The 24,079-nt window shown below is 47.7% G+C and overlaps 1 protein-coding gene and 1 long non-coding RNA gene across 2 annotated transcripts; one reads left to right on the forward strand and one right to left on the reverse strand.

Annotated features, from left to right (window-relative positions):
• Positions 1 to 882: 882 nt before the first annotated feature.
• SLC35E1 (solute carrier family 35 member E1) lies at positions 883 to 19,435 on the forward strand. The gene is made up of 6 exons (XM_040629109.1): positions 883 to 1,300; positions 1,686 to 1,756; positions 3,884 to 4,021; positions 5,237 to 5,362; positions 15,663 to 15,908; positions 16,342 to 19,435. Exons 1-6 carry the CDS (start codon positions 883 to 885, stop codon positions 16,570 to 16,572), a joined length of 1,230 nt encoding a protein of 409 aa, XP_040485043.1. The 3' UTR covers positions 16,573 to 19,435.
• Positions 19,436 to 19,543: 108 nt separating this feature from the next.
• On the reverse strand, positions 19,544 to 23,891 carry LOC103677151. The gene is made up of 2 exons (XR_572326.2): positions 23,753 to 23,891; positions 19,544 to 20,837 (listed from the first exon to the last, which is right to left on the reverse strand). It is a non-coding gene; the product is annotated as an uncharacterized LOC103677151 (long non-coding RNA).
• Between the last annotated feature and the right edge of the window lie 188 nt (positions 23,892 to 24,079).

Here is a 24,079-nt window from a genome sequence, read left to right on the forward strand (position 1 = left end):
GTCAGTACATGACTTTTGGAACAAATCAAAGTCCTTTAGTATAAAACCATTTTGCTGAAAACACCATGTTTTCCTCCGCTGGGGCCTAGGGCATGCAGTCAGGGCCCGGCACCTCTCCCACCTGCAAGAGCCCTGGAGACAGGTGCGGGAGTAGGCTACCATGGCCACGGCTCCCGAATTGGCCAGGGGACCTCAGCCAAGTCGCCTCCTTTCTCTGGGCTTCGGTGCGTCCGTCTGTGAAATGGGGACGGTCATACCTACCGCACAGCACACGTCGCAGTGGTTCCCAGAACGAGCTCCCAGAGACCGGGCGCTCCGGGCTAACCCTTCTTTTGGAGTCCGGCCATGGAAGTCGCTCCCGTGTTTTTGCAGAAAAAACTTAGCCTATGGAAAGCTTTTCTCTTGGTTTCTTTTCCGGAAAGGTCTGGTCTTTTATCTTTGGTGTCCGCCGTCGCCCGCCCATCAGGAATCTGGTTGGAGGGTGCCGATGTAACATGGGAATCGAGGTTTGACCCCCTAGCTCGATGGCCCGCTCACAGACGTCTACGAGACAGGGCCTTTGCACTCCTGCCCATTCAGCTCCAGCCGCGGCTCCGGGGTCCCCCGGCCCGACCCGCCGCTGGGGAAACCCCGCTAAGCTGGGGTCCGCGTCCCCACCTTCCGCTTCCGCGATAGGCACCGCCCCGGCCGGAAGCCCACCAGAGGGGCGGGGCCTGCGCCCGCTACGTGGTGGCAGGCGCGTCGGCCGGCGCGAGGCGGTGACGCGAGGCAGCGGCCACCAATGGAGAGCGGCGTTGGCCGGCGCGCCCGCCCCTACCCGACCCCGCCCCCGCCCGGCGTCTGGCCGTCGGACGGGCGGGAAGAGGTGGCCGCTGGGGCAGGATGGCGGCGGCGGCGGCGGTGGGCGCGAGCGCGGGGGGCCCGGCAGCGGCGGGCGGCAGCGGCGGGGCGCGCGAGGGCGCGCGCGTGGCGGCGCTGTGCCTGCTGTGGTACGCGCTGAGTGCGGGTGGTAACGTGGTCAACAAGGTGATCCTGAGCGCCTTCCCGTTCCCCGTGACCGTGTCGCTGTGCCACATCCTAGCGCTGTGCGCGGGGCTCCCGCCGCTGCTGCGCGCCTGGCGCGTGCCCCCCGCGCCGCCCGTCTCGGGCCCTGGGCCCGGCCCGCATCCGTCCCCCGGCCCGCTGCTGCCGCCGCGCTTCTACCCGCGCTACGTGCTGCCACTCGCCTTCGGCAAGTACTTCGCATCCGTGTCAGCGCACGTCAGCATCTGGAAGGTGCCAGTGTCCTACGCGCACACCGGTGGGTGCCGCGGTCGGCCTGGGGGGCGGCGGCCGGGACGCACCACCCGGGGTTTCGGCGCTTGGATAGGAGTCCGCTGGCTGGGTTGCGGCCCGACGGCCTGAGAAGTCAACTTCTGTCAGGAGGGCGCTGGGGGCCAACGAGGCTTTTAGCAGGGGAGGGACTCTCACAAGGGTTTTGGGGAGGGAAGTGGCTGAGAAGAGAGCTGGGAGCTGAGCACGGGAATCAAAACTGTTGGGTTGGGGGAAGCCCCACAGAAGAAGGTCTGAGGAGGATGGAAGGACTGCTAAGCTCTCCCATCGCACTAGTGGAGTTGGGACAGGGTCCCAGGGTGGGGTTCTGGGACTGGGGCGGCTCCCTGAGAGCCCCTTGCCTCTCTTTGCAGTCAAAGCCACCATGCCTATCTGGGTGGTTCTCCTGTCCCGGATCATCATGAAGGAGAAGCAGAGCACCAAGGTAACCCAGGAGGGTTCTGGGCAGGTGGGGGCCCCAAGGGCTTCCTGGCTGGTACCCAGCTGGTGACGTGGTCCAGTCTCCTGGCTTCCTCTCAAATCAGGAAGTCAGCTTAGAGGCTTCTGGTGGCCTTTTACTGCTAATGTTCTGTGATCGCTTTGGAGGCAGTGGTGTGTGTCCCTGAGTTGCTTGTGCTCTGTGGTCTCGGGGACGCTCCTGTCCCTCTCAGGCCCAACTCTCCTTCGTGTTTTGATTCCCTACGTTTGGTTGCTGGTAGGCAATGACTTGGGCCCATCATGGCCAGGCACCACGTGCCCCTCCAGGGGGACCAGGGATAGAACATCTGATGCCTGGCTGGAACTCTGACAAAGTTTCACTTCTTTGCAAGTGACTGTGGTCAGGTTGGGGACTTCTGGGGTCGGAAGTGAGATTGCCAGTCCAAACAGCCTGATTTTGGCAAAATCCAGCAAAGTCTTCGAAATAAAAACCACTAGGAATTGTGAGTGTCTGGGAATGGAAGTGAAAGCAACATGCAGAGCCTAGGACTGCATGAGGAAGATGCTTTGGGCACAATCCAGAGTCTGTTCAAGATGCCAAGCCAGGGTATTTCCTGGCTTGGGGCGAGAGAAGCTGTGGCTTCAGCCAGAGACAGCCTTGCTCCGTGTCCTTAAGTGGAAGTGGACTCCTGTTGTCCCAGCTGGAATCCATTTCATGCTGGACAGAGCGCTTCTTTTCTACGTGGTTGGTTTCTGGCATCCCGTATTTTATGTAACCCAGAGTGGCGGTGCCCTGGATCAGCTTATGGAAATTGGGCCACCTCTGGCTGATTTTTTGTTTCAGCCTTTTTCTTTGCGAGACCTGGGTGTGCTCTGTAGCCCACCCCCTGGGTGATGTCAGGTGTGACTTGTCTCCAGGTCGGAGTTGCCCGGAAGGTGTGCAGCTTAATCACTCGATATCACATCGTGTTTATCAGGTTTCCCTGTTGTATGGGACATTGTACCCAGCTTGGGCAAGGAGCCGGGATCTTACACAGTGAGGAGGGACTGAGGAATGGGCCAGGCAAGGACAAATGATAAAGACAGAATATGTATGGGCCCACCCTGTGAGACAGATAAGGCAGGTATAATTGTCATTCTTGATCTCAGCTGAAGAGATGGGACAGAAAAGGGTGAGTCAAGTGCCCAAGGCCCACAGCCAATAGTAGGGGAGCTAGAATTGAGCCCCCTACCCAGTCCAGAGCCCTTGCTCTGTTCTCCAGGGATGGATGAAGCGGCCTCACCAACCCCTCCTAAAATTTCTGCTTTAAAGTGTCCTTTGTAGGAGGAGGGTGAGCTGGGAGTCAGAAAAGCTGGATGTCAGAAATGGATCCTATTTCTCTGCAAGTTTGGAGCTATTTAGCCCCCTGAGCTCAGGAACCATTGCATACACTTGGCCTTGGAAAGCTTGGACCTTCTAGAAAGCCTCCTGTCACGGTGCTCATTCTTCATTCAGCCGGCACTTGTTGGGTGCCTGCTATGTGCTGGACACCAGGACAGAGCGGTGAACAAGGACCTGCTCTAAAAGCACAGGGATGCAGACGGGCCCTTTTAGTAGGTGGAGAGCACTGCTGCAGAACGCGCAGCAGAGGAACCTGACGGGGTCTTGCGGGGGAGGTGAATGTTCTCCTGGTCTGTGAGCTGAGACCTGAGGGGGAAGGAGGTCTCTAGCCAGAAAAGGCATAGAGGGAGTGTCCCAGCCGAGGGTAATGGCATTTTGGAAGAGACCAAACTAAAAAGTACCTGGCCAGCCTCTCGGAAGATCAGGGTTTTAGACCCTGGTGTGTTGATGGCGGCAGCTGGATAGAGCTGTTAGGGCCAGCCCCAGTTTGTGGCCTGAGCAGGGGTTCTTAGTGTAAGTGACGGTGCAGGGAGTGGGGCTGCACACAGTGACACAGCCCTGCCCCCAGGGACTCTGCCCCATCTTCCCCCCGCACCCCTCCAGCATCACTATCACAGTAACAGTGTTGACCAGGGGGTAGGTGGGGTCCCATTGCTGAGGGAGGGGAGAGCAGCTGAGGCTTTCCTCCAGGCATCTGTGTCAGGCAGCCTAGCTCAACTCCGGCCGTCAGCCCCTCCTGCCCTCCTCCCACAGGTGTACCTGTCACTCATCCCTATCATCAGCGGCGTCCTGCTGGCCACTGTCACTGAGTTGTCCTTCGACATGTGGGGGCTCATCAGTGCCCTCGCTGCCACACTGTGCTTCTCGCTTCAGAATATTTTCTCCAAAAAGGTATTTGGGCACCATCTGGGTTATGTCTGATGATTGGGGGTGGCATGGGTGAAAGAGTGGTCAATAGGGATTTCTGTGGTGTTGGAACAAGAAAAAAATCCTGGTGCCCTTCTACCAGTTTTGTGTTTGTTGTTTCATTTTTTTTTAAGAGTTCGTTTCCTCTTATAAAATTAGCATATGCTCTATGTGAAAATATAGAGAAAGTGCCCCCCACCAAATCAGAAAACTTACTGAGCACCTACTATGTGCCAGGCACCATAGTGGGTGCGGGAGATGAGTAATCAGTAGAGACCTGCCCCTTGCCTGGGGGTTTCCGTGCTGAGTAAAGTCACAGTACTGTCCCCTAAAGAGAACTACTGTTAATGCTAGGGGTCTTTTCTGCACAGTTTTTAGAGTTGTAATATTATAGATACATTTCAAAATTTTGCTTTGTTCATTTACTATTTATAACATTCTCCCATATCATTAAAAAATATTGCTCTAAATCCTGTAATACACTCTTTTCTGACACGACAGTTAATGCGGTCAGTTCCCCTACTGCAGTATAGGCTGTTTCCAACTCTTCATCATACGTAATGCAGTAATGGGGGGGGCGCCTGGGTGGCTCAGTTGGTTAAGAGTGTGCCTTCGGCTCAGGTAGTGATCCTGGAGTCCTGGGATCAAGCCCCACATCAGGCTCCCAGCTCAGTGGAGAGTCTGCTTCTCTCTCTCCCTCTGCCCCTCCTCTTGCTCCTTTTCTCTCTCTCTCCTCTCTCTCAAATAAATAATATTTTAAAAAAAACCAACAACAACCAAGTAATGCAGTAACGAACATCTCTGTGCATAACGTTTTCTTGTCTGTCAAGTTATTTCCTTACATAGGTTTACTGTTCTTGGGTCGGAGTGTATGAGATACTTATGGCTCCTGATAACACTTTGCCTCGTTGTATTCTGAAACAGCTATATGCGAGTTTAGACATAAGCCAGTGGGATTTAAGAGTGCCTGTTTCACTGCAACTTCACCAGTACTGAGTGTTGCTGGTTTTTTTTCATTTCTCAGTCCTTCATATTTGTTTGGGACATCTTTGTCTCATTGCAGGTGCGCTTGTAGGTTTGGTGGTCAAGGTTGGATGTCGGGGCTAATGTACAGTCATTGTATTTAGGACCTGGGTAATTGGAGCCCTTCTTGCCACTTAGAGTTTCAATTGGCCTTTACAAAGATTTTCTTCTCTTTAGGTATTGAGAGATTCACGGATCCACCATCTCCGACTCCTGAACATCTTGGGCTGCCACGCTGTCTTCTTTATGATCCCCACGTGGGTCCTAGTGGACCTTTCAGCTTTCCTGGTCAGCAGCGACCTGGTGAGTTGGCCAGTGTGGTGAACACACCCTTTTCTTGATTAGTTCCAGATTAGTTGCTTTGCTGGGGAATTACACCTGTGTTGACTCTGGGACATCTGGGGCCCTGGCAGCCAGCCGTCTTAGCACTCAGCTTTGTTATGACTCATTTCTCATGCAGTCGAGGAAGTCGGCTTCCTTTGCATTTCCTCCTCCAGCAGGCTAAATCTCAGGTGTCAACAGCTGCTGCATTTGTGCCAGTGGCATCAGGAAGAAAAAAATGCCAGCATGGCCAACTCTTCTGTCCTGACAGTCTGGTTCAGGTGTCACTTTGACTTGTTAAAACTGTGCTTGCATTGCTGGATTCCTTTCTCGGTGTCATCTCTGTCTGTATTCCCATTTACTGTGGTGGTATCCATAGCTCTCCAAGCACAGGAAAGAGAATCTTCCCACCACCTGCAGGGCCAGCCTCCAGACAATGCAGTAGAAACTCACACGGAGGTGACAATGATAAGGAGAAGGTGGGCGTGGTTTTCCCAAGTCTGAGTTACAGAGAGTGGAGTAAATGTGTATTAGGACTTAATGAGGCCTGATGGAGTTCTTGAGTTTGGTCTGTAATCCTCAGCACTACCTGTAGGCATAGTGCACATTATCTCCAGGCTCTAGTTAAGGAGCCTGGCTCTGTTCTAACTTCCTTTCCATATTGATGATCTGTAAGTTTTCTGCAAAGAACTTTCCATCTTCGACCAGGACTCGTTTGTTACCTTAAAGTACACGAAAGTTCACTGCTGCTCTTTTTTTTTTTTATTACCAATTTTCAGAGAAGAGTTCTAGCCTATTGCAAATGTTAATCACTGGGTGGGGGGGGGTTTGTGGGGGGGACAGTGAAGGAAGGTCCTTCTATTTTTTTTTTTTTTCAATATCCTTGTGGACTCCTGTGTCTGTTGCGTATCTTACTCTTTTCATATTCAGATTATCCTGTCCAGGTCAATGTAGTCCTTCCCATTGGCTCCCTGTCCTTTCTACAGCACAGGTCAGCCTTTGGTAGCTTTTGGTCTAGCAGGATGTTCTCATCTTGCGCCTCGCCTGTCCCAGACCTGCAGTCGTCCACTCCTTCGGGAACCCGGGTTGGCCGTAATAGAGAGTGCTGTCCAGAGACACAGCCTGAGCACCGTGTGTGCTCACCGCTGTGGGGTTGGCCTTGCTTCTGAGTCTCTGCGGTGACAAGCTAGGAAAGTCCTATTGGGGCAGAGGGGAGAGTTCATACCAATTCATTCCAGTGCCAGTTTAACATTACAGGACTTACAATTGCTGTGATTTTTAAATTTATGTCTTTTCTGGTACACTTGGTTCCTTGCCACATTTGTTCTTTGTTTATCCTACCCCAACTATTCACGTATGAGAGTCTACTGAACACACACATAATCGCTGCAGAGTGCGAATCCCCACAGGACAACTGCAGGTGGGATACTGAGAGAAGTTTGAGGTTTCTTTGTTGCTCTAGTTGTCCGTAGGACATGTTCCATTAAAGATGTACAATTGTAATACTGTGTTCTTTTTTTTCTTTCTCTTTTATTTTATTTTTTTTTAATTTTGGAGGAAGAGAGCACTAGCAGGGGGCGGGCCAGAGGGAGAGGGAGAATCCCAGGCAGACTCCACGCTGAGTGCAGCGGAGCCTGACACCAGGCTCGATCCCAGAACCCTGAGATCATTACCTGAATCGAAATCCAGAGTCGGATGCTTAACTGACTGTGCCACCCAGGCACCTCTGGTATGCTGTGTTCTAAGGGCAATGGAAATAATTGTTTTCAGTGTGCCTATATCACCTACTTGCCTAGCTGGGTTCTTTTCATTCCATTTGTTTCCCTTTTTTAGGCATTTCTTTTCTTTTCCACACCGAATTTGTCAGACCTTTATATTTCTAAAGCCAGATGGTATGAGAAAGTTTATTCAAAGTCTGGTTTCAGTCCCTGTCACCTCCCCACTTTCTTGTCCCTCCCCCCTAGGTAGTCATTTTTATGGTCTTGGTTTCCCCTTTCAGTGTTTCTTTTGGCACGTATAAACAAATCTGTATATATTCCTACCTTTCTTCTCCTTACACAAAAAGCCACTTTTTAGATAGAAAAGAGCACCTTGCTATTTTCACTCAGACATGTTCTGGGGATCACTCCCTATTAACATATTTACATTTAGGTCTTTCTCCTTCTTTTTATCGGCTGCAGAATATTGCTGATAGCTTTGGTGTCCATTCTGTCATTCCATCCTATGTTACAGCTCCTTGGTGTCTGTATGAGTACATGCACACAGTATGTACTGACAGGTTGTGCTCTGGGCACTTTACTTGTTTTTTTATTTGTATTCAGGACATTTTTTAGTTTTCTTCTAGTGATTACCTTTTTGGAATACCTTTAGTAACCTGTGTCCTTTCTTGAGGCCGTAGATACTTCTTACCTTCATGGGGCCCTTAGACACTGGCATGGTAGCCCTAGGAGCGTGCAGTATTTGATGGTGCTGCAGTCTGAAGGCAGGGTGCCCACCTATCTGGGCTCCTCCTCTGTGCCCCAGGTCTCCCACACAGATGCCAGTGATTTAGCTCTGTCCCAGTCCTGGGCTTTCTAGTGGTGGGGGCAAGGATCATATAGGAGTGCATGTCCTGGAGGGTGGTGTGCCACGTTACCAAGAATCAAAGGCTCCAGTGGGTAGTTCCTGTACACAGGCAGCCCCCTGCTGACAGCCGGGCTGAAACGAGGCAGGGTTCGCTAGACTCTGGAGCAGGTGGCCTGGTTTTAAAGCTTGGACAGGATGAGTGAAGCAGCTGTTTGAGAACTGGAAGGTAAAGGGCAGCAGACAGATTTCAGAGTAGTGCTGAGTCAGCAGTCAGTTTGCCTCTCTTTTGTCTCCAGTATGTCCAGCTTGGACTTGATGCAGCCCGAAATGCAGAAGTGGGCACAGGGTGAGACAGAGCCAGAGGCCCTCTCCTTCTGGATCAGGGAAATGGGAAAGGGGATTCCTGACACTTAGAGCAGGGGAAATCCCCTGTTAGGGATTTTTATAATTTTTGTTTCTTGGTTCTCTTGTGTCCCAGGCCCCTGGCAATCCCATGGTGGTGGCGGCAGCAGGGTCCCACAGCACCTGAGACGCTGAGTGAGGGTAGCCTTCCTCTGCAGTCAGAGAGTGGGATCAGCCCCCACTGAGTATTTTTGTCTTTTTATCTGCCCACTGCTTGGTCCCAAGTGGAGGTGCAGTTGTAGGAAGGACACAGCAGAGTGGGGTAATTAAGCCCCAGTTGTCTGATTAGAGGACTGAAAAGGGGAACTCTAGGAAATGGCAAGTACCAAGGTAATCATGGAGAGGGGAGGCTGGTCAAGCTTGTAGTCTAAACCCAACTGAGTGTGCTAAACAAAATATCAACATTCCGTATAGGATTTAAATAAGACCTATAGTCTTATAATATTCTAAATATCCAGGGTATAATCCAAAATTACTTGGCATATGAAGAACCATGAATATTTTAAGTCTTGTAGGAGATAACAGATACCAACACTTAAATGACACAGATATTGGAATTACTAAACAAAGACTCTATTTTTTTTTAAAGATTTTATTTATTCATTTGAGAGAGAGAGAGCACATGAGCAGTGGGGAGGGGCAGAGGGAGAGGGAGAAGCAGGCTCCCTGCTCAGCAGGGAAGGACCCTGAGATCAAGAACTGAGCTGAAGGCAGACGCTTAACCGACAGCTACCCAGGTGCCCCTTGAACAAAGACTTGAAAGCAACGATTATAATCATGTCCCAAGAGGTAAGGGTGAGGGTGCCTGGGTGACTCAGTCAGTTAAGCATCTGCCTTCTGCTCACGTCATGATCCCAGGGTCCTGGGATCGAGTCCCACTTTGGGCTCCCTGCTCATTGCAGAGTCTGCTTCTCCCTCTACCCTTCCCCCCTGCTTATGATCTCTCTGACTCTCTCTCTCTCTCTCTCTCAAATAAATAAAATCTTTTTAAAAATTAAAAAGAGGTAAGTGTGAATATTCTTGAAACAAATGGGAAGGATGAAAAATAGGAGAAATAAATGGAAATTTTGGAAATTTAGAAATAGTAACAAAAAAGTCACTGAATGGACTTAATAGTAGAGTGGAAATGACAGAGGAAAATCAATAACTTGAAGACAGATCAAGAGAAATTACCCAGTTTGACCCACAGAGAGAAAAAAGACTAAAACACAAGCAAAAAAATCTGGAGGCAGCCAGAGAAAAATGATGCATTACTTATAGGAGAACAGCAGTTTCAAATGACTGTGGATTAGGGGCGCCTGGGTGGTGCATTCAGTTGGGCAGTCAACTCATGGTTTCAGCTCAGGTCCTGATCTCAGGGTCGTGGGACTGAGCCCTGTATTGGGCTCTGCACCCAGCGAGGAGTCTGCTTCAGGATTCTCTCTCTCCCTCTGCCCCTCCCCCTGCTTGCTTGCTCTCTCTCTCTGGAATAAAATCTTTTTTTAAAAAAAAGAAAGAAACTCTGAACACCAAAAAGAGGTGAGATAACATTTTTAGAGTACTGAAACTATTAACACATAATTTTATATCCGGCAATATAGAATCTCCAGAACCATTAGAATTATAAAACGTCAACAAGAATAAAGAATAATACCATCAACCAACTGGATATCTATCTCATTGACATTTATAGAACATCCTACGAACAATAGCATAATAGTCATTCTTTTCAGGTATTCATGGAACATTCACCAAGATAGACCATGTTCTGTGTCATAAAACAAACTTTAACAAAAGTTCTGAAAACATACTAAGTATATTCTCAGAACACAGTAACAGAAAGGTAACAGGAAAATCTCCAAACATTTGGAAATTAAGCAACATATTTCTAAATAATCCATGGGCCAAAGAGGAAGCTTCAAGGGAAATAGAAAATATTTTCAACTGAAGCAAAACTGACCCAGAAAAAAGAAGGAGAAGGAGGAGACGACAACAACATTACAAATATCAGGAGTGAGGGAGGGAATATCACTATAGACCTCACAGATATTAAAATGATAAGAATACTACTGACAACTCTATATACCTAAATTCAACAACATAGATGTAATAGATCAATTCCTCATAATCCACAGACTACCAAAACTTACCCACCCAAGATGAAATAAATAAACCTAAGTAGTCCCATAGCTATTGAGGGAATTGAATTCATAGTTTAAAACCTTCTAAAAAGAAATCATCAGGCCTGGATGATTTCACTGGCAAATTCTACCAAACCCTGAAGGAAAAATAAATACCAATTCTATACAGTCTTCTCTAGAAAACAGAAGACAAGGGGACACTTTGGGCCATATAACAAAACCATTGTTCCTCATGGATAATGAGGCAAAAGTCGTTAACAAAATAGCAATGTATAAAAAACATAATACACTATGACAAAATGGGACCTAAATCAAGAATGCAAGGCTAATTCAGTATTTGAAAATCAGTGTAATCTGTAACAGTCTAACAAAGAAAAATCACATATTCGTATCAACTGATGCAGAAAAGGCGTTCGACATAATCCAACATCATTCATGAAAAAAACAATATCAACAAACTAGAAATAGAAGGAAACTCCCTCAACCTGATCAAAGGTGTTTATAGCTAACATAATGATGAAAGACTGGAGGCTTTACTGCTAAATTCAGGAATAAGTTCAGGATGTTCACTCTCAACATGTCTGTTCCACATCATACTTGACATCCTGGCCAATGCAATAGGACAAGAAAAAGAAATAAAGGAAATAGATTTGAAAGGAAAAAATAAAATTTTCTCTAACCAACAAAATCTTATTCTTTAGCATTGATTTAATTATAAATAATTGCTTGGATTTAATTTCTTTCCTTGGAAAAGATGATGAAGAAAATTGAGATACATTACTGTATACAGGCATACTTTGTTTATTGTGCTTAGCTTTATCACACTTCACAGATACTACGTTTTTTACAAATTGAGGGTTTGTGCCAACCCTGCATCAAAGAAATCTATTGGTGCCATTTTTCCAGTACCATTTGCTCATTTTGTGTCTCTGTGTTGCATTTTAGTAATTCTCACAAATCTTTCAAACTTCTTAATTATTATTGTGTTGTTACAGTGATCAGTGATCAGTGATTATGACTCGCTGAAAGCTCAGATGATGGTTAGCATTTCTGATTAATAAAGTTCTGTACATTTAATTAAGGCATGCACATCTTTTAAGACATGCTATTGTGCATTTAATAGATGATGGTATAGTGTAAACATAACTCATATGTGCACTGAGAAACAAAAAAATGCACTTGACTTGCTTTATTGCAATATTTCCTTTATTGTGGTGGTCTGGAACTAAATCTGCAATGTGGCCAAGGTATGCCTGTGTGTGTGTGTGTGTGTGTGTGTAGATAGATACATATTACATTTTTTTAACATAGAAAAGCTGATTGGAAAATTTACATAGACAGGCAAAAGAACTGGAATAGTCAAAGGAAGTCTCAGAAAGAATAAACTTGGAGAAATCACATTATTCAATTTTAAGACTTAGTATAAAGGAACAGATACTGGTGAAGGGAGGGACACAAATCAGTGGAGCAGAATTGTGTGCAACTAAACACACACAAATCTGGGTTTTGACAGAGGTTCAAAGGCAATCAAAGGGTAAGTCTCTTTAACACATGGTGTTAGAACAATTAAGACATCGATATGAAAAATCTGAGCTTTGACTTTGACATCACACATTATACAAAACTTAACTCATAGTGCATTCTAGACTTAAATGTAAGAACAAAAATGATAGGGGCGCCTGTGGCTCAGTAGGTTGAGCATCTGACTCTGGATCTCAGCTCAGGTCTTGATCTCAGGGTTGTGAGTTCAAGCTCTGCACTGGGCTCCACGCTGGGTGTGGAGCCTACTTAAAAAATTAAAAGAAGTGCTATAAAATGATAACCTTTAGAAAAAAAGAAGAATAAAACAGGAGAGGGACACCTGGGTGACTCAGTCTGTTGGGCATCTGCCTTCAGTTCAGGTTATGATGTTCCTGGGATAGAGTCCCACGTCAGGCTCCTGGGAGCCTGCTTCTCCCTCTGCCTGCTGCTCCCTCTGCTTATGCACTCTCTCTGACAAATAAATAAAGTCTTAAAAAAGAAAAAACAGGAGAAAGATCTTTATGACTTGGAATTAGTTCTTAGATATTACACCAAAAGCAAAGTCCATAAAGAAGAAATTGGTAAATGGAGTTTCACCAAAATTTAAAACTTTTGGTCTGTGGAGACACTAAGTGAAAGAAAAGAAAGGCTACCAACAGGGAGAAAATGTTTACAAATGATAGAAGACTTGTGTTCTGAATATATAAAGAACTGTCAAAACTCAATAGTCAGAAAACAACTTGCTTAAAAATGGGCAAAAGACTTGAGCAGACCCTTTCCCACTGAAATTCCCCAGATGGCATATAAATAGGCAAGTAAAATATGTTCAACATCATTAGTGACTAGAGAGAAACTAAAGCATATGAGGTACCACTTCATACCTATTAGAATGGCTACAATAAAAAAATATACAATACCATGTTTGTCAAGGATAAGGCACAGCTCGAATGCTTATATATTGTTGGAGTAAATACAAAATGGTACAACCACTTCAGAAAACATCAGGCGTTTCTTCTGAAGTTAAACTCACTTACCATATGACCTAGCAATCTCATTTCTGGGTGTTAATTTTAGAAAAATGAAACTCAGGGTCCCACAAAAGCCTGTACACACATATTCATAGCAACTCTACTCATGATCTCATGACCACTAAAAACTGGACACAACCCAAGTGTCTTTCAACAAGTGAGTGGAAAACAACAACAACAACAATAAAACCCCAACTCTGGTACATTCATACAATGGAACATTACTTGGCAATCAAAAGAAGTCATCAGCTATTATTCCTTACACAACTTGGATGGATGGCGGAGGCATCATTGCTGAGTGAAAGAAGCCCATCTGAGAAGGTTCCGTTCTGACTCATTTCACTTGTAGGTCAATCTCTTAGACAAACCTACAGGCACCTGGGTGGCTCAGTTGCTTAAGCGCCTGACTCTTGATCTCAGCTCAGGTCTTGATCTCAGGGTTGTGAGTTCAAGCTCCACATTGGGCTCCACACTGGGTGTGGAGCCTACTAAAATAAAATATAATAAAATCACATTAAATTAAAAATAAAAGACAAACCTAGAGTGAAGGAGAACACATCAGTAGTTCCCTGGATTGGGGGAGCGGATTCATACAAGGAAGCTTGGGAGAGTGTTTTGGGGTGACGGAGCGGTTCTGAATCCTGATTGTGGTGTTGGCTGCGTGAATCAGTGCATGTGTTAAAACACATGGAACTATGCAGCATGAGGAAGAAACACTTGACTTTATTCCAAGTCAATTTTTTTTTTTTAAAAACCAGGATTGGCTGGGTTCCTTTTCTGAAAGATATCTGTGCAAGCTGACTGGCTTGTAAAAATAGTTTCTAAGTCCATATCGGTCACCTCAGGGAAAGACCCCTAAGAGAACAAGCCCACTCACAACAAAAGCATGCTGATGGGCTTACGTGCCTTACAGAGGCTATTATCCCAACTAGGGGCAAAGTCAGAGTGACCTTGAGGAGGTCACCTAAGTGTAACTTGCTCTCCTTCGAGAGGACCTCATGATCCTTCGTCCCGGGGTGGTGGAGACGGAATCAGGCAGCCATTCTAAGACTTCCAGCTCCCATCCTGGCAGGGCCACTAAATGGCACCTTCCTGAAGGGACCCAGCTGTGTCCTCCTGTGGCCAATACCAATGCAGCCTGAGAATTGGGATGCAGAGAGCAAGTGCCACTGAGCAGCTGTGGTTTTGTTCCCTGGACTGAGCCACACTGGGTCTGGAGGCTGCTGTGTCCTCAGAGCACAGGGACATGGGGATTCTCCTAGCATTCCAGACTAGGTGAGACACTGGAGCTGTCCATGTCTGGTGTACTGTCTCCTGAGGTCGTTCCACTGGCCTGGCATCCGTGCCCTAAAGCAGCCTCTTGATTCCCCAGGACTGGTACTGAGATGGGACTGTGGGAGGTGGGGAGGCATGGGAGTGGTGCCGCCTGCCTTCTGGTGTCTGGCCCTGAATAGATGTCCATAAATGTTCAGTGCTGGGCATCCCTGGCCACCTGGCCAGGGCAGCACCCACCTGACTGTTGCCTGCTGCCTGTTCTGGGATTAGCCCAGGCTCTCTGGGGGGGGGGGGGGGGTTCTGTGGTCAGGATGTCTGCTGGTTGTGGGTTAACTTCTGGGCCCCCTTAATCAGAGTGCTTCATTCTGGTGAGGGTCAGATGATTCAAAGTTTTGATGCCATCCCGGGTTTGGGTTGGGGTCCTTTTAGATACTTTCACAGCCGGGATCCCTGGTGATCCTCAGGGCAGCAGCATTGTATGGGCTCAGCAGGGATCAGTCTCTTCTGTTGCATAGAGGAAGAAAGTGTGACCTGAAAGGTCAAGTGACTTGGCGGGGGAGGGGTCTCCCAGTGACAGGGCAGACCCAGGGCTTCTGGCTCCTAGCCTGGGGCTCTTTTATTACTAGGTTCTTTGCATACTCCTAAAGGGGCTGCCTCCCCAGGGCCTCCCCATCCTGTAAGCACGCATTATGTCTGCTACAGTCTGAATGTTTGTGTTCCTCCCCCCCAACCACCAATTTCTATGTTGAAACTCACCCCCCAGGATGATGGTATTAGGTGGGGCCTTTGGGAGGCCCTAAGGGTGGAGCCCTCAAACAGGATTGGTGTCCTTATAAAAGGAGACCCCAGTGAGCTCTCTACCCCTTTCCGCCACATGAGGACACAGTAAGCAGACCCTGCCTGTGAACCCGGGAGCTCACACCAGACACTGAGTCTCCTTGATCTATTGTTTATAAGCGCCCCCCACTCCCTGCCCCCCGTTTGTGGTATTTTGTTCTAGCAGCTTGATTGGACTGAGACAGTGTCCAGTAAGCAGACCCTGCTCTGCTAACCCCAGAGCTCCCAGTCCTTACTGTCAGGAACCAGGGAAGCTTGAGTTCACATCGTGCTCTACACCCTTCGGGTACACCTGCCTTCGCCTCTTGGAGCCTCCCCATCCTCAGTAGGAATGAAGCGAATTATCATCATTGTGCCAGGTGTGCAGAGTGTCGTGACGGTCAGGTTGTGCTATCGAGCACCTGTTATACACCACACAGCTGGATCTGCTCCCCACTGACACTGACCCCAGTCAGCCACTCTGTGCCCCTCGCCCTGCATCTGCCGGGGCTGGCATGTGACCCCAGTGCTGTTCTTGCTTCTCTGTCTCTATAGGCCTATGTGTCCCAGTGGCCCTGGACGCTCCTGCTCCTGGCTGTCAGCGGCTTCTGTAACTTCGCCCAGAATGTTATCGCCTTCAGCATCCTCAACCTCATCAGTCCTCTGAGCTACTCTGTCGCCAATGCCACCAAGAGAATCATGGTCATCACAGTGTCCCTGATCATGCTGCAAAACCCAGTCACCAGCACCAATGTCCTGGGCATGATGACAGCCATCCTGGGGGTCTTTCTGTACAACAAAGTGAGTCTGGGGTGGGGGAGGCTGTTCCCTCCAAGCCCAGGGAGGTACCAGGAGTTGGTGGGGGGAGAAGAAAGGGACCTCAGCAGGAGCTGAGAGGCTGGGGCCAAAGCTCCAGCTTTGTCACGGACTGGTTTATGGTGTTGGTATGGCCCTACCCGGCGCAGCCTTCCTTTTCCCGTGTAGATGATTCTAGGTCTGTGCCAGACTCCAGCCGTGGCTCTTGGGTCTACAGAGGCTTTGTCAGAGGTTTCGCTGTTGGGCCCAGTGCAGAGACACATGTGGCTAACAGGGAGGCCGGCCATGCCTGAGGCCTGCCTCGGTCAGTGCTTCAGTGGGCCTTGAAGGGCTGCTTGGATGCGAATTGCTCCCCTCTGTGCTGTGTGCGGGCGCTGGAGAAGGAGCCCACGATCTCATTGCTCTCTTGACCTTGCAGACCAAGTACGATGCCAATCAGCAAGCCCGGAAGCACCTCCTCCCCATCACCGCTGGGGACCTGAGCAGTAAGGAGCATCATCGGAGCCCCCTGGAAAAACCCCACAATGGCATCCTCTTCCCCCAGCACGGGGACTATCAGTATGGCCGCAACAACATCTTAACAGATCACTTCCAGTACAGCCGGCAGAGCTACCCAAACTCCTACAGTTTGAACCGTTATGACGTGTAGAGTCTAGAGGGCAGGGCGGGACCGTTGTGTGACTCCTTCCCCCACTCCCTAGCAGTACGAGAAACTTCTGACAACCAGTGAATGTACAACCCAGCTGAGGGGACGGTGCATAACCATCAGCAGACCCTGGGCTTCCCAGGCCCCTGGGGGCAGCAGGACGCTGCCCTGCAGTAAGAACCACTGCCCTCGAGCTCTGGTGTTCCAGGCCCTTTCTTCCTGGAGTCTGTCATCTGAGGGCTGTGTTGGTATGGAGATCTTGGCCAGCTTTTTACTTTTTTTTGTGGACTTCTTCCCCAAGTCATGTATTTGAGAGTTCTTGTTCTGCTTTCCAGATAGTATTTCCAGCTAACTCTCCGAAAAGGCGGGATCGCTGTGGATGCAGACCTCCGAGCAGGCAAGAGGGTTCCTGGGCGCCAAGGAAGGGACTTGTAGGGTGGTGCTTGAGAGTGACAGACTAGCCGCTTTCATTCTGCTGCTCAGATGGGTCAGGGCTGAGGCAGGCATGGAGCAGAGGAGCGCCAGAGTTTATTAAAAGCATCTCCAACAACAAAGATGGACCCAGTTTCCGGTCAACCCCATGGCCATTTGCAGTTACTGGCAAATGTCCCAAAGAGAAAAGCTCCTGCAATTAGCCTTGAATTCTTGGAGCCTAATTCTTTGACTTGCACATCAGAGTTGGTGTGTGTCCAGACCGAAGGAGGGCAGCTGCACTCTCCTTTGCCCTTGCTCCCCTTGCCAGAGCAGGGCCTCTCTCCTCTCTGGGGATAGCGAGGAGGAAGTGATTACAGGGCTGTCCGAAGGAGCATTAGGAAATCATGTCAGTGTTTCAAGCTCTAGTTCTGTAATACTCGTTTTGTCTTTTCTGAGGAGTCCTCACCACTTCTGTGATGACTTAGTAGGATGTTTGGTGGGGCGATGTTAATTTCATGAGGATCTTGCATTTTTCTAGGGAATATTTTGTAGTTGTATTTATGCCTTGGTCCCCTGTAAGGTGGACTCATGAGGGAGGACTGGCTTATGGATTGAAAACCCTTTTGTTCTTAAATGTTTAAAAACAAGAAAAGCTCCCGACTGGTGATGCCTGTCTTGTTGGTACATTTCAGCATTAGTAGGAAGCGATGAAGTGTTTTCAAGCTCCTAATGGCCCCTGCTGCTGAAATCTGAATGAATCAAGAACATCATCTCAGTAGTTTGTGTAATAGACAAGACCACAGCACTTTGATTCCATGACCTGATCTGGTGGTGTTTGCATTAGGATCTGAATCATGTCCTGGTGAAGGGGAGGAGGGGCGAGCTCGACACTATGGTTTGGGTTTGGATAAATCGGATCAGGAAGATTATGTGGCCCCAGCAGGTAGCCCATGTGCCAAGGTTCCACTAAGCATCTCCAATTTCCCCAGTGTCACAAGAGGACCCTGCCCTCACAGAGGGGACCACTGGCTCAGCTGGTGGGGTCTTCGGTGATATCTGTCTTCCTCCTTCAGCACTGTGCCCAACCTCTTGAGTGGGCGCTTGGAGCAAGCAGCAGATGGGACAGTGGGTCACCCTTTACCTCCTGGTGGTTGAGGCATTTTCCCACCAGAGGAAGCACCGGATCTTATGTTTGATTCCTGGTTTGGTTACTTTGTCAGCTTCTGAATGGGCTGTTCCTGGAGAGGTCACCTGGTCCCCTTCTGGCCTGAGTTTACACACCACCAGCCTCAGGTCCCTGTACCGTTCATTTGCTTTATACTTACTTTGGTCCCAAGTTTTGAGACAGTTGCCGTGTAAAACGGGAAGGAGAAATCCGGAAGGGGATTTGGGAAAAGAGCTTGCTGAGTGCCTCCATCAGAGGCACTACGATCCGTAGCTGAACTTTTCTCACTGGGAAATAGCAACAAATGGGGATAATTTTGCACCACAAAGATATTACAGTAGTCTTTGTGATTATAGTAACTGATTCCTTGTACAGATAATTGAACTCCAAAATGAACTTACACGTCTTTTCAGGTTTAATGAAATTTCTGATGTTGCTAAAATTTGTATATTAATTTGTTTCCCTTTTCCAATGCAAGATCTGCTGGTGAGGGGAAATGACTGGTTTTATTACGGTTTATAAATTAATAAATGGGGTATTTAATTCTGTACATAAATCTACAGCAAGTACATACACTGGAATGAATGAGACAATTGTATTAGACCAAATCATCAGATCAAAAGACAAAGACATACTTTTGAGACTTGAAGGTTCAGAGCTGACATTGACCTCCTGAAGGCCAGTTTTCCAGCCACTTTGGCCCTGGCCCGCCACCCCACTCCCACATTCACATTCACAGCTCTGTTCCAAACCGTCACCCTCCTCCCTGCTGGGGTCTGTGGTAGCGAATTAGTCTACCCATCCATGGTATGGTCTTGCCTGTGACACTAACTCAAACCCAACTCCTTCATTTTACAGAAGGGGAAACTGAGGCTCAGAGGGCATTTTTGAATAGTGTTTGTTCACTATTAGAGACTCGGTGTGGACTTTTTAAGCACCTTATTTTAAGTCATTCGTTATAGGGAAAATCACACCCCTTTTACAAAGGAGGGAAGCCAAGTATGAAAGTGAAGACGTACTTGGGATTTCCGAATTTTGCTGTGTATTTGGCATACATCATAAAACAGGCCCTTTATTACTGCTAGGACATAACCAGGCCCGGATACCTTAAGGTCTCACAGCCTTAAGGGGACAGAACATTAAATTATTCAAGGAACTGAAAATTGTGAATTTTTTTCAACTGTCACTTATTTTCAAGATTTAAATGCTATAGACTTCTGTGGGAATGATACCACGTGTATACTCATTGATGGCATTTACCAAAAATAAACGATGGTCTCCAGGGAATCACGATTGGGTCTTAATTTGTCAGTGAGGGTCTTTCTGAGTGACCCTGTCTTCAGTGTGCCCAGCAACAAACAGGAGAGACAGAAAGAAACCAACTTGACTCTCACATCGGAATAAACTGCAACCTTTTATTTTTTTCCTGAGCCAAAAACTAGGACATGTGATTTGTAAATTTACGAGATGGTAGAAGAAAACTAGAATCACAGCTCAGCGGTTAATGACATGCCTTTATTGACCAGAGGAACACGGAAAACCCAAGAAGGTGCGGCGGCTGTGCTTCTGGAGCGCATACTGAGGACCTACCACATGCCCAGCACACCGGTGCGTTCTCGCACACATCCTTATAACCCCTTCATGTTAAGCTTTATTAACCTTGCTTTACAGATGAAAACAAGGCTCACAGGGGCTGGGACTTTAGACTAAGGAAGTCTGCCTCCAGAGCCTACCCTCCCCCCCCACCCCGTTACTCAGAAACCAGGTCCCAACAAATTTCCTTCGGGAGCAGCTGAAGGGTGAGAGTTTCTGCTAAAACAACTGTGCACATCCTCTTGACTCATAATCCTTCTGTTCAATGATTTACTGACACTTAATGCGTGTCAAGTACAGGACACTGAGATACATAAGCCTCAGAGCACTCCGGGCTTCATTTATGGATGTGTAACTAGGTAAGTGGTATATAGGTGCTGTATTGGAGGTATGTGAAAAATGCTAAGGAAAATCCAGAGTAATTACTTGAGGGGAGTGGAATGTTTTCATTCCCAGGATATCTTCTCTGCGTATTTTGTATTTTATACATCTCATTTAACCATTAGCACCCAAGATATTAGCCCCATTTTAGCGGGAAGTAGAAACAAGGTCCAACTCGGCCAATGGAGGAAGGCCAGAACCCAGGAGTGTCTGACCCCAAGCCAGGGCCCTTTGCCCTGCAGAGCAGCCAAGATAAAGTGAGCGGTTTTGTTTGGCCTCACCTTTGTCATATATTCTTAAGGTGATCTGGTGCCATGTGAGGTGTATCCTTTCATTGCAGTTGCCTTGGCCACACTGCCAAGACCCTGAAGGACCCACCCTGTCTGGGCGACCTGGTGGCTTTGTAGACTGGTGCCGCAGCTCCAACAAGTCAGGGCCTGTTCCTGCAGAGAATAAGAGCTCGTGCTGTGCGTGGCCCCATTGTTCAGACACCAGTCTCAACTCATACCTGGGAGTGTCCTTCCCAAGGACGGGAATACTCCCGTTTGTCTCCCCAGGGCAACTCCTTTGTGACCAGAGGCTTGCTCGGTGACGTGATGAGGTCCGAGGAATGCTGCCTGCTCCAGATGGGAACAAGATCTTCTCTGTTCCCACATCATTCCTTCTGCCCTGCCTTCGTGCCTTCGGCTAGTTGACCACAGTGGGGGGTCTGTTACTGTAGGAAACGAGGGGACAGTCACACCAAGCTTTGCCTTTATTGAGACTACAGGCCTGGATGGGCCTGGAGTTCCTTAGTCACCCACTACTTTTTCTAGTAACAACTTCTGTATATTTGTTACATTTGAAAAAAATTGTTAAAGCTAAAAGACATCTACATTCTACAGATATCAAAAAGAATGAGATCTGTGTACAGAGAAAACAATTTCCAAAATATATTGATATATAAATGTGCTTGTGAATATACACTTTATTTCTAAAAAGACACACAAAAGACTGGACACAGCAGTTGCCTCTGGGGATATATACACGTTTTTTCCACAACAGGCATATGCATATTATTTTATAATCTGCTTTTAAAAACGTGCCAAAAACATTTCCCCTTCTTATTAAATACTTTCTTGATTTTGTGTGTCTGTGTACATATTGTAGTATCCTATTACAGGGATATGCTCTACTTAACCAACTCCTATTACTGCACATTTATTTATACACCATTTTATGCGATAACTGTGCCATGCACCTGGTAGCGCCTACTTCTGACTTGGGATAAATTCCTCACAGCTTGTTCGCAGATCAAAGTGGGTATGCATATGGCTTTAAACTTCTTTCCATTTTGCCTCTTAGATGAGTCCCATCAGCAAGTTCATCTCATCCAGGAAGAGTGCGTTTTACTTGGTTCCTTAAGAGCTGTGTTTCCAGGTTCTTGGAGACCATCTGTGCAGAAGTCTCTACTTTTGGCAACTCTGCCTTCTTCGGACCTGTGGATTCTAATTTGGCCCACTGAACTGAGTCTGGGTGAGGCCACATGGAGCTTGAACGCTCAGTCTCAGGTGTTTTTAACATTAAGAAATGAATATAACAGTGGTCACAGGTCTACAATCTTTTGAAGGGACAGTTGAGCATTATCAGTATTAAATGTGCACATCCTACACTAAGACGCTTTTAATAGCGACCTAAAAATTGAACCAACCCCAGAGACTCCATAGAGTCTGGCTTGAATGTACATCCACACCACACTGTTCTAAGCAGTCATTAAAAATGACCATACAGGGGCACCTGGGTGGCTCAGTTGGTTAAGCCTCTGCCTTTGGCTCGGGTCGTGATCCTGGAGCCCCAGGATTGAGCCCCACATTGGGCTCCCTGCTCAGTGGGGAGTGTGCTTCTCCCTCCGACCCTCCCCCCCATACTCTCTCTCAAATAAATAAAATCTTTAAAATCTTTAAAATAAAATCTTTATAAAATCTTTAAAAATAAATCTTTAAATAAAATCTTCATTCCCATAATAAAATCTTTAAAAATGAATATAAATATAAAAAATATATATATAAATTAAATAAATAAAATCTTTAAAAAAATGACCATACAGATTCATTAACCTGTTTTGGCTCACAGATCCTGTTAAGAATCTGAAAAATGCTGTGTATCTTTAACTCACGAAAACACATATAGGTACAACAGTGTGCTATCTCTGAATTCCACCCAAGGCAGATCACAAATTAAAACGCTGATACAGATCTTCACTGGCATGGAAAAATACGCACACTATCCAAATTACTGAGCTTTATACTACACAGACCAATCTCACGTGCTCCCTTTGCCTGGAGTATTCACGTAGCTCACTCCTGATTAGGATCTCAGTACAACCCTCACTTCCCAGAGGCAGACCCCACCCTCCTCCCTTATCAAAAACTGTGTTGTTTTCCTTAATAACACCGTTGTAATGACGTATTTGTTTACTGATTTATGGGTTTCCGCCCCTCCTAGACTACAGATCAGGAAAGCAGAGCCTGTGCCCACTCCATCACAAGCCACATGCAGCCTGCTTTTTGTGAACCAAGTTTTTACTAGTGAACATTTGCAATCAATTAATGACAGGAAAGAGCAACTTAGAACCGCAAAAAAGCATTCCATTCTTCTCCTTAGTAGGCCTGTATTTTAAAAACTAATTATTATTATTTTTTAAAGATTTTATTTATTTATTTGACAGAGAGACAGCTGGCAAGAGAGGGAACACAAGCGGGGGGAGTGGGAGAGGAAGAGGCAGGCTCCCTGTGGAGCAGGGAGCCCCATGCGGACCCTGGGATCACACCCTGAGCTGAAGGCAGACGCTTAAGGACTAAGCCACCCAGGCGCCGCTTAAAAACTAGATTTTGAACGCCGACAATAAAAAATATTAGGAGTATTTTTCTCTTTGGCTATGTAAGTACCTACATGATATACTCAATTTTGCCCGTTGGCCCACATGCCCTAAATATTTGCTATCTGGCCCTTTACAGAATAAGTTTGTCGATTCCTGGCCTAAAGCATTATCTTGCATACAGGTGGCAATCCATAAGCGTCAAATGGATAAATCTGTAGCCCAAAAAAGAAGAAAAAAAAACGTATCTAAAATACATGGACATTTATTTGCATAGAAAAGATAGGGAGGTATAGCCAACCAAGTGTTAACAATGGCAATCTCAAGAAGGTCGGATTACGGGGACATCCACAGTCTACGCTCTGTAACGTTTACTGATACTTGTACATCGTTCTCTTTCCCAAGCGTGAGCACACATTCACTTCGTCATCATTTGAGAAACAATGTGACTGCATCTTTGAGGAAGGTGCCTTGCTCTCTGGGCGCGCAGTCTAGAAGACCGGGCACCCGCAGGTCGTGGGCACTCAGTCCATGCCGCTCGAATGACTGCACCGAAGCCAGGCGAGCCCCAAGAGGACGCAGGGTGAGGCCGGCGGGGGTAGGGAGGTCCCCCGCCCCAAAGTCTTCCTTACCAAAGCGTTGGGTCGAGCGAAAGAAACTGAACGGGAGATCTTGGGAACCTTAATAAGCCCAGTTCCATTCCCTCCAAGCCCGTCGCCTCCCGGTTCTACTTCCCGGTGTCGCGGCCCGGGAGCCTCCCGGACGCGCCTCACCTCGTAGTCTTCTCACCGCAGCCCCCCGGGGAGGAATTCCCCAGAGCCCTGGTCCAGCGGAGAACGCGGCCTACCAGGCCCTCCAGCGGCGACGCGAGCCTGAGAGGACGCCCCGGCCATGGCTAACGGTAGTGTGCGCCGTTCCATCCGTTCCGGGGCGTAGCGCGACAGTGGGCCACCCCGCGCAAGCGCGGGAAAGCCCCTGCGCGTGCGTACCGCTAGCCCCTACCGCGCGCCCGGCCTCGCGCGGCTTCTTCCCGCCCGCCTTCTGCCCTCACTTCCGCGGTTTCCCGGCGACGGCCGTAAGTGGAGGGCGGAAGCAGCCCG

This window comes from Ursus maritimus, unplaced genomic scaffold, assembly GCF_017311325.1.
Source record: "Ursus maritimus isolate PB19 unplaced genomic scaffold, ASM1731132v1 scaffold_14, whole genome shotgun sequence".
NCBI classification, from domain to species: Eukaryota; Metazoa; Chordata; class Mammalia; order Carnivora; family Ursidae; genus Ursus; species Ursus maritimus.